This window comes from Poeciliopsis prolifica, unplaced genomic scaffold (assembly GCF_027474105.1).
Source record: "Poeciliopsis prolifica strain line A6 unplaced genomic scaffold, Auburn_PproV2 SCAFFOLD111, whole genome shotgun sequence".
NCBI lineage: Eukaryota > Metazoa > Chordata > Actinopteri > Cyprinodontiformes > Poeciliidae > Poeciliopsis > Poeciliopsis prolifica.
Genome location: NW_026562486.1, coordinates 566797 through 580629, shown reverse-complemented (window position 1 = coordinate 580629; position 13833 = coordinate 566797). Strand labels below are relative to the sequence as shown.

Genomic DNA, 13833 nt, shown 5'->3' with positions numbered 1-13833 from the left:
AAATTTCATTATAAATATTGCTAAATGCCAGATTTCTGCTCTGTGATCATTAATGTCACGAAACCTGCTGGTTTTCTAACAGTCATTTCCTGACTTTACAAGAAAAGTGTTTCAGGTTAGTGGAAAGTTTAAGACTTTCTGGGAGTTTGTTCCATTTTGTAAAACCTTCGAGAGGAAAGGCTGCCTGTTGAAAAGCTGAGCTACATTTGGCTTTTCTGCAGTCGTCACACCCGGTCGACTTGAAACCCGTCTGACATTCACCTAAAACATCAGCAGCTGGTTCAATACAACAGAAAACTAACAGTTTGTCTACCAGATAAAGATCATGCTAACAGTAAAACACGGCGGTAGAGGCATGGTGGTCTGGGGATGAACTGCTGCCTTTAATTAATGGAATCATGAATTTTGATCTTTAGCAGAAAACCCTGAAGGATGATCTCTGTGTATCACATTGTGGCCCTAAACTTATATTTTGTATCATTGCAATGATCCATTTCAATAGTTTCAAAAGTGGCTTAATCAAAGTTCGGAGCCAGAATTTCTCAAATGTCATCCAAAATCCCTGCACAGTAATGTGGCAAACTCATTTCCTGTTTCCAAACCTGTTGATGATCGACCAGGTTGGTCCAGACAGACAATTACTTCATTTCTAAACATGCATTTTGTGTTTTCTTTGTCTGATATGAAGATTATTCTGACCTGAACCATGAAAGTTTCCACATCCTGTGAAGACACTTTTCAGTTTCTACTCTAAAAAACATTATTATTACTGTCCAGTTTGCACTGGAAACAATAACATTTATGCATAATGTTACTTTTACTTCTTAGTACTTTAGCAAAACTTGTTTAATTCCACTAACATCCTGCATGTTTTAATTGCACCTAAAATGATGTCAAACTTCATTTTTACTTATTTTGATTCAATATTTAATCCTTCAAACATTTAGCAGCAGGTAATGAAATCTTTTCTATAAAACTCAGTTCCTGTTTTCATATTAAAACACATTTTTCTGCTCAGTGGATTTTTGTAGAGATGGATGAACTGAATGATGGATGAAGCAACTATTTCCAATCGTTTTCATCAACTAACAAGATAAAATATAAATCTTTTATAGATTTATTTTTGAGAAATTTGATCATTTTATTATGTTGAAGATTCATTAGAGAAACACATTAAATCAAAACTTTGTTTCCATAATAACTGAAACCTGAGCAGCTTTCAAATTCCTCCAGGTTCTGGAGGAACATTGTTTTTCAGACATGCTGCCTCGTTTCTGTAAATTTACTGACTTCATTTTCAATCACATCACATATTTAATAATTTCATCTTCCTGCACTTCTTTATCTTTTAACCACCCTCTTTTCTGTAGTTCCTTCCTTCGTTTCTTCACCTGAACCTCTTCCAGGAACGACTCTCCAGCTGCCGTTTCTAACCACCAACCAACAATCGACTAACGAAGCCGATGTTTCTCCTCTGGGTAACAAACCGACTGCATGTCCTGTTTAGCTTCTTGAATAAACTCCTTGGGTTCTGAGTTTCTATCCAACCTTTTCATACCTTCTGTGTTCTTTATTGCTCTACGGTTTAATAAACTTTAAATCATGCATGTGATTCATGGATCAACTGGCAAAATTTCTGGTTTCAGGTGGTCTTGGTTTATGTCATTATGTCGTTAATGTACTTTGCAGGTATTTCTTTTGCTTGGAAATGCATTTATGTATTTGATCTAACCTGCTTTTTCACTGCAATGCTTCCTCCTTTGATGCTGCAACCCAACAGTGGAGAGGAGTCCTGCAAAGTTCCCCAATTCTCCAAGGCCCAAACATCTGGTGGTTGACCTTCATAAAACTCCTGGAAGAAACTTTGGACTTTTTGGAACGATCAGAAGAACCCGGCGTGCGTTATCGTTCAACCCCCGTCCTCTAACGTCCAGTCAGTTCAGTCCTACAGGTCAAGACTCCAGACCTCCAAAGTCACAACATCAACCCAGAATTATTGCTGCAGCCCCGGGTCCAGCCTCACCAGTGGATCCGTCACACCCACGACCCCCCGCTGCCTTCCGGGGTTCAGCTTTCTACCACAGCCCCAAACACTCCCTGGGGTTCATCTCTACCCCTCTGAGGAAAAGGCCGAGCGGAGGAAGGCGACCAGCTGCCACCCGAGCCACCCCCAGCAGGGTGGAGGCTCGTGTGACAAAACCTTCCCCCCTAAAACCCGGACTGAAGTCGACAGCCAGGCCTTCCTCCAGGAACACCTCTCCCATGTTGGGAAGTCAGCTAAACAGTTTGATTTCCCCAGCAAAGTCTTCATCTTCCACCCATAACACCACAACAGTCAAGACCCTCACAACCAGTCGAGACTCTGAAACTCTTCTTGCACCCGAACCGTCACGGGCCTCGTCTCCACGGCAGCATAAAGGTGAGGTGTCATCATCATCAGGGCTGAGTAACAGAAAGAGCAAACCGGTAGCGCCCCCTTGGTTCCCTCTGAGCATCAGCGGTGTGGAATTCCTCACGAGGAACTGGACGGATCCTCTGGAGTACTCTTCAGGGTCTGACATGTTCATGTATGATTTGGGTGACATGTATGAGTACGATGCCGTTTCCTCCCAGGAAGAACTTCCTGCCAGCTCTATAACAAGAGTCAGTGACACTCTGAAGGAAGGAGACGCTAAAGAAACCTCTCCAAAAAACACGAGTCTGATTGAACCACAGTTTGATGAGCGTCTCATCGTTCAACCGTCCTCGTCTTTAACTGAAATTGCAGCTTCACCCTCTGCTGGTGTTTCTCTGGAGGTTCCTCTGAAACGACTTGTTGCTGTTTCTGTCTCACAGCAGAAACCCAGCCGCAGTCCTGATTCCTCTCTTCAAACATCTCCATCTGCAGAAATTCACCTCTCCCCTGTTTTTCACCAACATTTTCTCTCCCTCCTCCGCGCCTCTCTTCATCCTCCATCTTCTCCTCCGTCCCTTTTGGGTCCCACTGAGCCACCCTCTGTCTCCTCCAACGGTTTTCCTCGTCTTCTCCAGCTTCATGCCTCTCCTCGGGGGTCAGGAAGCTCCCATCCTTCTGTCCCACTTCCATCTCCGATCTCAACCCTTTTTGACCCCAGAAATCCATCTGTGTTCTCACATCCTCTCCTTTCTGATTCCATCTCTGAATCCCAGATCCCGTCCGGTGTTGGTGCATTCTTCCCTGAGTCGTCCCTGTCTTCTGAGGAACGATTAGCCAACGTATCAGACATTGATTCTCAATCAGACCCATTAAGTGTCTCAGATGGCTCTCCATCCAATGAATTCTTAAGTGGGAATAATCCAGTTTCTTTGAGTTCACCGACGGAGAATTTGTCTGAGGTTTTGAGGCCAATCACTCCGTCGCTGAGTCTTTTCTCACTCCAGTCTGATCTAAAAGATTTAAAGGATGTGGATCTGTTTCCAGATCAGTCTCATCTGGGTCGCCAATCCACCCCAGCTCGGCTTCCTGCTTCCTTGTCCTCTTTGCTTTCAGATATTTTCCCTCCTGTCTTAAGCGACAGCCTCAGGACGTCATCCAAGACGTCTCCTCCCTCTGTAGGGAACTCAAAACAAGTCATAGGGAATCCTGCTTTTTTTCTGGCCCAAACATCAGCAGCTCTTTCTCGGGTGGATCATGATGACCCATTTATTCAGTCTTCTTTACACCCGCCTGCCGTTCCACCGACAACACATCGCAGAACCGCCGGAGCACAGCTGGGAATCCCGGCTCCTCTGCCAAGTATCTCACACCGGATCCCAAACTTAGCACACACACATCAGCCTCCTCCTCCCGCTGCTCTCCACATTCCTCCTCCTCCTGCATCTTTTCCCTCTTCCTCCACTCTCGCCTCCAGCAGGGCGACATCAGCAACCGTCAGCGTGACAGAAGCAGAAATTGGCTTTCTGTCACCCACTCGACCCACAGCAGCGTTCCTGAACAAACACTTCCAGACCCCACACCGAGCCGACAAGCAGCCTTTTGAGCTCTTTTTCTCCCTCTCTCAGTCTTCCACACTCTCTGGAGATGAATGGGAAGCCGTTCCCTCGCAGCCTCCGCTTCCTGCCAGAGACGCCGTCAGTGATGGAGTCGACTCTCATCCTGCAAACGGCTCCCTGAAAGCAGACGCCTCCAGAATTGATTCCATGTTTGATCTTGCAGATGTCGCTCCGAAGATGTTTCCTGCTGAAGAGCGAGTGTCTGAAGTCGGAGTGAATTCAACAGCTGAGAGCGGGAGAGACGGGATGCAGGAAGCTGCAACAGGTCGTTTGATTGCTGCTTCTAAACACACAAACAAACCAAGCATGATGGATGCATCTCAGCAAATCACTTCTGCTGTTACCCCAGAGCCCCTGCCAGCAGCTTCCAGGTCCCCCACCCGCCCTGCCATCCATGCCCCAAATCAAGACGTCATGTCTGGGCTCACAGAGCTTTCTGTTTCCGGTAATGTAGGCACAAAAAACGTCTCCAGCACGAATAAAGACGTCATTCTGATGCTCAAAGACGCCCCTCTGGAGCCAGCTGAAGAGACAAACTCCGCACAGGCCAAAAATGCCTCTGAAGATTCAAGCGTTTTAGAAGAACCAGCTGTTGCAAAGCTGAACCCAGCCTCAGATCCGCACCTGTGGAACCATGGAGCTTTCCTAAAACCATCTGCAGCTGCAACTACTTCCTCCTCCTCAGCTGCTCCACTCAGAGACCCGAGTCCAAAGACGCCGCGTCCAAAGACGCCGCGTCCCGCTCTGAGCGTCGATTCCTGCCACTGCAAACTGACCTTTGATTTTTCATGTCTGTGCAGAGAGTCATCAGGGAACAGTATGTTCAAACCGTAGCTGTAGACCGTCAGAGAAAGCAATCAAGTATAGAAACCTCCTTCTGATTGTATGAAGTCTTAAATCTGGGGGATTTCGCTCAATTTGACTGAAGGGATTTTAGGTGGTCGGGCTTTTCTGTAGAACAAAAACCTTTTACTAATTAATCATATAAATCAGTTCCTTGACGGGATGCCGTTAGTAAAGATACACGATCAAAAATCATGAAAAAAAACAACAGACGTCAATTTTACAGCCATATTTTCACCATCATTAAATCTTTTAATGAATTAATGATTCAAACTAAATTATTAGCAAACTAAATATTCAGTTCAGACAAAAATATTTTACTTCAGATGAAATAATTAGCTACTTATGTCATTTAAATATTTACCTAGTTCTAACATTTACCTACATGTTTAGTTTATAAACTAAATATTTTTACTCGCCCAGAGTTAATTAAATATTTAGCTAAATATTTAGTTGTTAGATTAAACATTGTTTATTCTACAAATATTTAGTTTATAAACTAGGTATTTAGTCTGCTGGGAGTATTTAGTTTTGAGTAAAACAGTCACTTTGTAACAAAATATCTACCTCAAAGATAAATATTTAGTCTGTAGCCCAGCTTGCTTTTTATTTATATTGAAACTGACATTTATAAATGGTGAAAATATGACTGATAAATTAACAATGTTTTGTCCCTTACAGCTAAATAATCTGAATTATTGCTGTTAATTTTTGACTGTGTAACGAACGGCACCGTTTGGAGCTCTGCTGATTGTTCTGCTGTGATTCTGGGTCCATTCTCAGGCCTGTCCAATCAGGTTTCTGCATCGGTAGTTCTAGTTTAAACACAAGTATCAGATGTTTTTTTTTCTTTAATTTTTTCCTGACACTTTTTCTCAACAGTCCTCGTCTTTTAGCGAAGTCTCTCTGGGGGAGACCTTCCTGCTCAGCTGCTCGGATTCTGAGTCCTTATCAGAAATCTACTTCAGCTGTTTGAACAAGCAACAAAATCAATAAAATAAATCCCTGTCAGTTTGCAGGCTCTCCAACCAGAAATAATGTCTTCTGTTCGGGCCTCAAACTAACAACTGTAGAGCTAAGAGAGACACCTAGTGGCTGCTGTGCAGCATAGCAGGAGATGGAGGGAAGCACTGAGGCTCTGAGGGTCAACCTGAAATTATCTTAATGAGATGGAATATCTCTAAATATTTAATTTAGTCCTTCAAATTTTTCCGAAATCAGAAATACTCAAAAATATAAAGAGTAAAGCAAATGTAACTGCTGCAAGCATGTCTTTGATTGAAGGACATTCACTGAACTCTTTAGTTTTTTTAACTGATCCATCTTGAGTTTGTTCCAAATAAGTTATTCAGTTTTTAAATGTGCAGGCAGAATATTAATAAAGAACTCAGTTTTAGGTCTTTTTTTTGAATAAAAATGTTAAAATAGGAAATGATTGCAAACTCTACCTACTGCTGCTCATTCTGTCTGCAAACACCATTTTAATCTGCTGAACTTCTCATTGGACATTTCCCTCCAGTGACAATGCTGCACAAATTAGCTGATCAGATTATTTTCCATTCCATCAACCAGCAGATTTTTGCCTAAATTTGCATGTTTTATTCATTCAAACCTGGAAATGTGGGATCAGCTGCAGCAGCTCAGTCAAATCCCTCCAATGTTACAGAGAAGATGACAATAAGGACGGTGATGAACCTCAGATTCTGGTTAAAACTTGTTGCTTTCAGCAGACAGATCATCTGTAAGGCAATCAGAAGGTTTTCTATGTGAGTTTATTCACCAAAATGAACTAAACTCCCTCCATTCATGCGTTTGTTCGCTGTTATCTGCTGAGCAGCACCTTTCCTCCTCACCAGTTCTCTGGAGGTTAACATGCCTCTTCTGGCTCTGAGTGCTTGATTCATCTCCTGCTGTGAGGCGCAGAAACAGAAACGTCTCCACTGGAATGAAAAGCTCTGACTGTGGGATGGTTTCCTGGTTTTTTGCAGACGGTTTGTTCTACCGGGTTTCCTTCGCGGTGGAGACTGAGCTCAACCTGCAGGCGGTGCAGCGAGCCGCCGCTCTCTGGGTAAGATGGGAAATGTTCCCACAGTTTACCATAATTCTCTTCTGAACGTCAGATCTCATCATGATCAATGTGTTTCTTTTTGCAGATTAATCAAACTTTTCAGAACTGGACACATTCTTTGGATCATATCAGGTAATTCTGCAAACTTTTTTATCTTACAATCCAATACAAGCTGATTTTATTGATGCAGTTTTGTATTTTATTCTATTAAAAAGATCATATAAAAGTAAAAAACAAAACATTTTATTCACAGGTTTACTATTGTCTCCATGGAAACATCCAGTGACATTAAATAAAACTTTTTACTTCATTATGTTGACGTCACATTAGACATATCTTAATGTTTTTAACGTTACCTGAACGCTTCCCTAAAAGTGTTTATTACCCCAAATAAAAGGATAATAAAAATCTATTCTTCTGTTTCTAATTGAGCCAGGACTGTTACCACTGCTGCCCTCTAGTGGACGTTCACTAAACTACAGATGAATAATTACAGTGATCTTAAAAAACATCTAAAAACAAATCCAAAAATGTTGGAGAGAGAAACATTGTAAAACAGTTTAGATACAAACACCGGTTATTTCTGCTAAAGACTAAATATTTTTATCTCTACTTTATTGCATCTCATCATGACTCATGTTCCTTGAAGCAATTTGTTTCAGTTGTTTCTTTATCTGTTTTTCCAGAGTTGAGCCGAACGCAGCCTTGAACAGGTAAATGTTTCTGAAGCTTCAGACTCGTCTTCAGGTGATGATCAGTTTAAATCTGAGCTGCTGTTTCGTCTCAGTTACACCTGCCAGGTGCTGCTGATGATCAGCAACGAGAGTCTGGGTGAAGCCGACGTGTTGGCCCAGCTGATCGCCGACCCGGCCGGTACCGGCCGGCTGGGCCAGGCTGACAACATCATCGTTCACCAGATCGGTCAGAAACCAGTTCAGCTGCAGAGAACTGTCAAACTGGAAACTCATTTATTTGAGTTTTCAAACTCATTTGCTGTTTAATTAGGCAAAACAATTCAAAATACAATCAGGGGTTTTCTTCCATTCTGTGTAGATTATTATGGTGATTTTGATGTTACATTTTGAAGCCTTATTTTATGACATTACTACATCATTTCTCTTCTCTTTGTTATGATTTTGTTGCTCCTTCTTTTCTGCTGTATCTGCAACACGTTGCTGATGAATCGTCTGTTTGCCTCCGTCGTCACAGAGAATTGCCCCGAGGACAACAACCTTCACTACCTGTGGCCCGAGACCAAACCCAGACTCACTCACTTCCTGCCCTGCTTCCCCAACAAGGACCAGAGCGCCTCCAGAACCTGGTGAACAAAATAAATACTGCACTTATGCCCAAGTAAAAGTAAACAGTTAAAAGATTTTTAAAGTTTAAAAGTCCATAAAGACATTTTTATCACTGCTGTGGTTTTCCTTTTGGATGTTTTGAATCACTTTTGGAGTGATGTCCAGTTCTTGGTATCATTTCTGCTCTAGTTATTGATCAGCTTCTGTTGGTCACAGTTTATCTAATCACTCAGAAACTTCACAAGAAAGCATGAGACCTGGTGAGTCTCAAAGAACCCTGATCTCATTAACTGGAAATCATTTCATCTTCTCTGAAGTGTGAATTGAATTTTAAACGGTGTTTTTTAGCAGGGCCGACCGGATCCGGGTTGCTGGAGAACATTTTAAATCTGATTATTTTCGCTTTGAGACCTTTCATTAACAACTGCTGGCTGAACAAAGACGCCCAGCTCTGATTATTAATAGTTTCACTTAAAAATTCATGAGGCCTTTATAGATAAACTCTTAGTGATTTAACTGCACTAACTCTATTCATTACTGATTCTAACACAGTGATAATACACAGCTAATAGTGCTGCATATGCAATTAATGCATCAAACACTTGATTTGATGTCTGAACCTAAATATAATTGTTTTATGTTATAATTTCACTTTAAAGAACATGAGTCATAGCAGATTATATAAATTGTAATTATTAGAGTTGGACATGTTTTCATCTGATGTTTGAACATAAACCATCACATTTAAGCTGTTTGTCTCTTTTCCCAGTTTGATAAACCCAGAAACCTTCCAGTCTCTCTGGTCGACTGCAAACCTCACCAACTGCTCCGTCACTGCAGGTAACTTAAAACACTGCAAAACAAAATGAACAGAAGCTTCCTTTAGCTGAGTTTATTTAACCTGGTTGGTTAAAATTAACCCTCAGTTCATGACCACATGATGTCGGCATATTAATTGAATCTCAATTTAATTTTTACTTAAATTTTACAGAATGTTTATGATGTAACAATAATTTAACATTATGTTAAAAAAGTGTGAATTAATAATTCTTATTACAAAAAATGTGTTTAGGACTAAATTATAATTGTATTAATGTATGCATTAATTAAAGTTATCTCAAAAGTAATAAACAGAAAAACCTTCATCTGGCACTTGACATGCATCTGATCATAAATTAAACTTAAGTGCAGATTATTAGACAGCATTAGATTTAATCATGTTTGCCTACATTTCTATAAGTTTCCAGATTAAAGGCCTTGAATTCAATCTGCTGTGTGTTTTTGTAGAAAATGCGGCTGGCGTTGCAGAGCAGCTGGCAAACTTCACCAAGAACACTCTGTCCAAGGAGGAGGTGGGACTTCAGACTGAAAGCCCAGAATAAGAATCAGAATGAACTGAACCCACTGTTTCTGTCCTTTCCGTCTGCAGGTCTCTCAGGTTGTGACGAAGGTCCAGGAACTGGTCAGCGTTGCCAAGATCGACACGGCGGTGGCCGGATCGGTCATCCACATTATCTCTAACGTCATGGTCAGCTCGGACAAAGCCTCCAACATGTACGTCTTCCTCTGGTCGCAGCATCAGATCCACACGCCTGCTGCTGAGGACGCTCACATTTCAGCAGAGTCTTTTCTGTTTTTCTCCTCCAGAGCTCTGAAAGCCGTGGATGAACTGGCTCAGAAGGTGGAGTTTGAAGGGGAATCTGTGCTCATCAACTCCAGAAACCTGGCCCTGGGTGTCCTGGCGCTCAGCTCCAGATTGTTCAACGGGACGTCATTCAGCGCCTTCTTCCCTCCTAACTCCACCGACCCCCAGGTAACCGTCATATAGGATACAGGATATAAATGTTTGTATCCTGTGTTGTTATATCATGCTCTGTCCCTTTTAAATGACACCAATGAGCTGAACTGAGTGATTCCTGTCAGATCGAGTTCAACCGGACGTCCAACCCGTTGGCTCAGGTCACGCTTCCCGCCTCCCTGCTGTCCGGAGTCTCTGCGGACGCTTTCAGCCGGTCGTCTCTGTCCAGGATCAACTTCATGTTCTTCAGCAGACCGAGCCTCTTCATGGTAGGACGGCGGGGCTGAGCTTCATCAGTGAGGATGAGGGGGACGGCAGGTGACGTGTTTGTGTGTTTTGTCCCCAGAAAGAGCAGAAAGGTTTGTCTCTGAACAGTTATGTGGTGGCCAGCAGCGTCGGGAACCTTTCCATCACGGACCTGCAGGATCCGGTGAAGATCGAGATCACCCACCTGTCTGATCAGGTGCAGTTCTGACATTTATTTTTACTTTGTGCTTCTTCATTTTCTACCTTATCTATACTTTTTTCATTTTAAATATTTCTTCAGATTTTTAAAAAAATATATTTTATTCTGAACCAGTTTGAGTTATTAGAATTCATTTTAATTTGTATTTTATTACATTGTCAATGTTTGGATTATGTTCATGCTAGTTATTTTCTTCTTAAATATTGTTTGTGTTTTTATTTTCTATTCTTTATTTTATTAGAGGTAAATGTTTATTCCTTTTGTCCTTAATTTTCTATTTTATTGTTTATTTTAATTACTAATGGATCAGTTTTTGTTTTTATTTGATTCACTAAAATGTATAATTTTGGTGTGAATTTTTTTGTTTATATTTAAGGTTATATTTTTAAAAAGTGTGATTGATTTAATCATTATGAATATTTTCAAGTTGAATTCCTAAGAGATTATTGTTTTGTTTTTGTTTCTTCAGTAATTTATTTGGTTTGTTTTTAATCTAATTTTTAAAAAGATTTTTTTCTCTCTCTTAATTTGAATTCAACTCCTTTTGTAGTTTTTCTTTATCAGTATTTTTTGTCAGTGTGTTTTTCATATATTTTTCCATCTTGGAGTATAGATGAAAATGTTATTCTGTTTTTTTTTCTGTTTCCTGTCAGGCGTCGTCGCGTAGGGAGTGCGTTTTCTGGGACTTCAGCATGAACAGTGAGTCTGTGGTCACTTTATTTCCTCCTTCAGGTCACAAAGTTGATCTGATACATTCAAATATTTCTACTTCTCAATTTTTGCTGTAAAGTTCCAGAACAAATCATATTAAGAAAACTGTAAACCCAAATGTACATAATTTCAATTGATAGTGATAAATGAATCTGTTTGACTGCCACCAGGGGGCGACGGAGGCTGGAATAAACGCGGCTGCAGCGTTTCTAAAGAGTCGACCTCCAGTAGAACCGTCTGCCTCTGCAACCACCTGACCCACTTCGGCATCCTGATGGTGAGAGGGTTAGGATTAGGATTAGGGTTAGGATTAGGGTTAGGGTTAGGCAGGCTGGGATCAGGACCATCAGACGCCACCGTTCACAATCACAGCTGCTTTCTGAAACAAACATAACATCTTTCAGAGCAAAACTAAAATTGTTATAAATTTTGAACAGTCCTGCTGGTATGCAATCCTGCAGCCAGAAGTTAGTTAAGGCAGTAAGCATATAAATCTTATCTTCGGCTCACCTCAGGCTTCATTCTGAAAACAAAATCACATCTTTCATTTTTCTGGCTTGTGATGATGTTTGAGGACATTCGAGTGGATTCTTGAGGTCGTGTAAACTCTTGAACTCAGTTTTGGTTCAAGCTGAGGTGGAAAAACATCTCAAAGTCCAAACCTGCCATGAAAGTGTAAATGTTTCTAAAAATAATGAGCAAAACAACTAAATTCAACTTCTCAGAAAAGAAAAGCAAAAACAGGCTGGTGTTCCAACTTGAGTCTGGAAAAAAACGAATCCTGAAGAGTTTTCTGTTTCTGATTCCTGCAGGACATTTCCCAGACTTCCTTTATAATCGATGCAGAGAACAAGAAGGTCCTGACGTTCCTTTCCTACATTGGCTGCGGCATCTCGGCCATCTGCTCGGCCGCCACGTTGCTCACCTACATCGCCTTCGAGTGAGTCCGGTTGATTTGCCATTACAACCACCGATCGGACAATCAACTAAACCTTCTTTTTCTCTCCTCCCAGGAAACTGCGACGGGATTATCCGTCTAAGATCCTGATGAACCTGAGCACGTCGCTGTTGTTCCTCAACATCGTGTTCCTGTTGGACGGCTGGCTCGCCAGTATGGTCCACAGCGAGGGACTGTGCATATCTGCAGCCGTCCTGTTGCACTACTTCCTGCTGACGTCCTTCACCTGGATGGGCCTGGAGTCGGTGCACATGTACATCGCTCTGGTCAAAGTCTTCAACACCTACATACGCAGATACATCCTCAAGTTCTGCATCGTGGGATGGGGTGAGCTCTTTGTAGGATTATCATTAATTGACAACTCAGTGAAAGTCGAGATATGAATTGTTGCTGATTCTTGGAACCGTATATTTTATTTCATAGGCCAGTTGATGTCCAAAAGCGTGTAAGAAAAAAATAACCACCTCATTCGAGCGCAAAAAACATGCTTTGTTTTCTGAATTGATGTATTTTTGTTAACCAAATGTATTTTTATAATTCATATTAGTACAACTATGTTATTAATGAAAATGCAGCTATTATTAGTTTCTTTCCAGAACTGCCTTAAAAATTGAACTATATTTATTCCATTTTAATGACTGAGTCTGTTTTTCAGTAGTCGGTAAAGATATAATGTCCTACTGACATTAAAATGACAGCAAATAAAACGCAGGCTAATGAGACATTTTTTTTACAAAGAAAAACACAAAACTCCATTTGCTTTAGTGCCATTTAAACCGCAAAAAACGAATCCAAGGGCCGATTGCTGAGCCAACACACATTCCTTCGCTTCAGGCTGCAACATGTTTCAAAAATCTTGGATGAAGAGGCGAGTTCAGCCTCACACTGATCCATTCATCTAAACCACAGGTGACAAACTCCAGACCTCCAGGTGTTCCACAGTTTTTAGATGTTCTGCAGGTACAAATCACTGGAATGAAACGGCTTAATTACCTCCTTCTTGTGTAGATAATTTCTCCAGAGTTCTGCTAATGACCTAATTATTCTGTTCAGTGGTGGTGCAGCAGAGAAACATCTAAAAGTCGCAGGACTCCAGGCCTGGAGGACGAGAGTTTGACACCCATGATTTAAACCATGAGTGCTCAGCGCCAGCACTGGCTCCTCCCCAGCCTGTTTCTGAACCATTTCATCGTGTTAAATCAGCAAAAGACCCAAAACATGCAGGATCCCTGCCTTTAAGGACCAACTTCAGACATCACTGATCATATCCAGCCGCGTTTTTCATTTCCCACGTTCTCCTATAAGTTCATAAGTAGAAAAACTTTTGTTTTGCATTTTAAAAATTAATTGATAAATCTAAAAATGTGAGGTATAAAGCTTGGCATTGTGAGCAATAATTCCATTAAACGCTGAGCCACTGCAAAAACATCCAGAAGATGACAGAAGACTTGAGCATGGAGGCGCTGTATCAGAAACTCATCCAGAGATCCTGAACAGTAACAGTTTTCCTCTCCGGTTTCTTCCAGGTTTACCTGCAGTGCTGGTGGGAATCGTTGTCACGGTGAATAAAAACTATTACGGCGTCTTGAAGGACCACACCGACGAATCAGCAACGATGTAAGACGACCGTATCGTAACCAGTCTGGTAAAAACCAGAATGTGTTAAATGAACATATA

The 13833-nt window shown here is 41.4% G+C and overlaps 1 protein-coding gene across 4 annotated transcripts in view; it reads left to right on the top strand.

Moving 5' to 3' along the window:
* The window catches only part of adgrg6 (adhesion G protein-coupled receptor G6), a 63707-nt gene that overhangs the window by 34518 nt on the left and 15356 nt on the right, over positions 1 to 13833 (top strand). For 2 of the 4 annotated variants that reach the window (XM_055023944.1, XM_055023948.1), the window contains 17 exons: positions 1371 to 1478; positions 6843 to 6922; positions 7008 to 7054; positions 7609 to 7635; positions 7710 to 7843; positions 8132 to 8243; positions 8993 to 9063; positions 9511 to 9575; positions 9653 to 9777; positions 9871 to 10036; positions 10147 to 10290; positions 10368 to 10484; positions 11141 to 11186; positions 11369 to 11475; positions 12011 to 12138; positions 12212 to 12483; positions 13683 to 13773. In XM_055023944.1, coding sequence (XP_054879919.1) covers positions 1371 to 1478; positions 6843 to 6922; positions 7008 to 7054; positions 7609 to 7635; positions 7710 to 7843; positions 8132 to 8243; positions 8993 to 9063; positions 9511 to 9575; positions 9653 to 9777; positions 9871 to 10036; positions 10147 to 10290; positions 10368 to 10484; positions 11141 to 11186; positions 11369 to 11475; positions 12011 to 12138; positions 12212 to 12483; positions 13683 to 13773 — 1840 coding nt within the window. The remainder of the gene's footprint in view (positions 1 to 1370; positions 1479 to 6842; positions 6923 to 7007; positions 7055 to 7608; positions 7636 to 7709; positions 7844 to 8131; positions 8244 to 8992; positions 9064 to 9510; positions 9576 to 9652; positions 9778 to 9870; positions 10037 to 10146; positions 10291 to 10367; positions 10485 to 11140; positions 11187 to 11368; positions 11476 to 12010; positions 12139 to 12211; positions 12484 to 13682; positions 13774 to 13833) is intronic. The other 2 variants (XM_055023947.1, XM_055023945.1) reach the window with 1 other exon arrangement.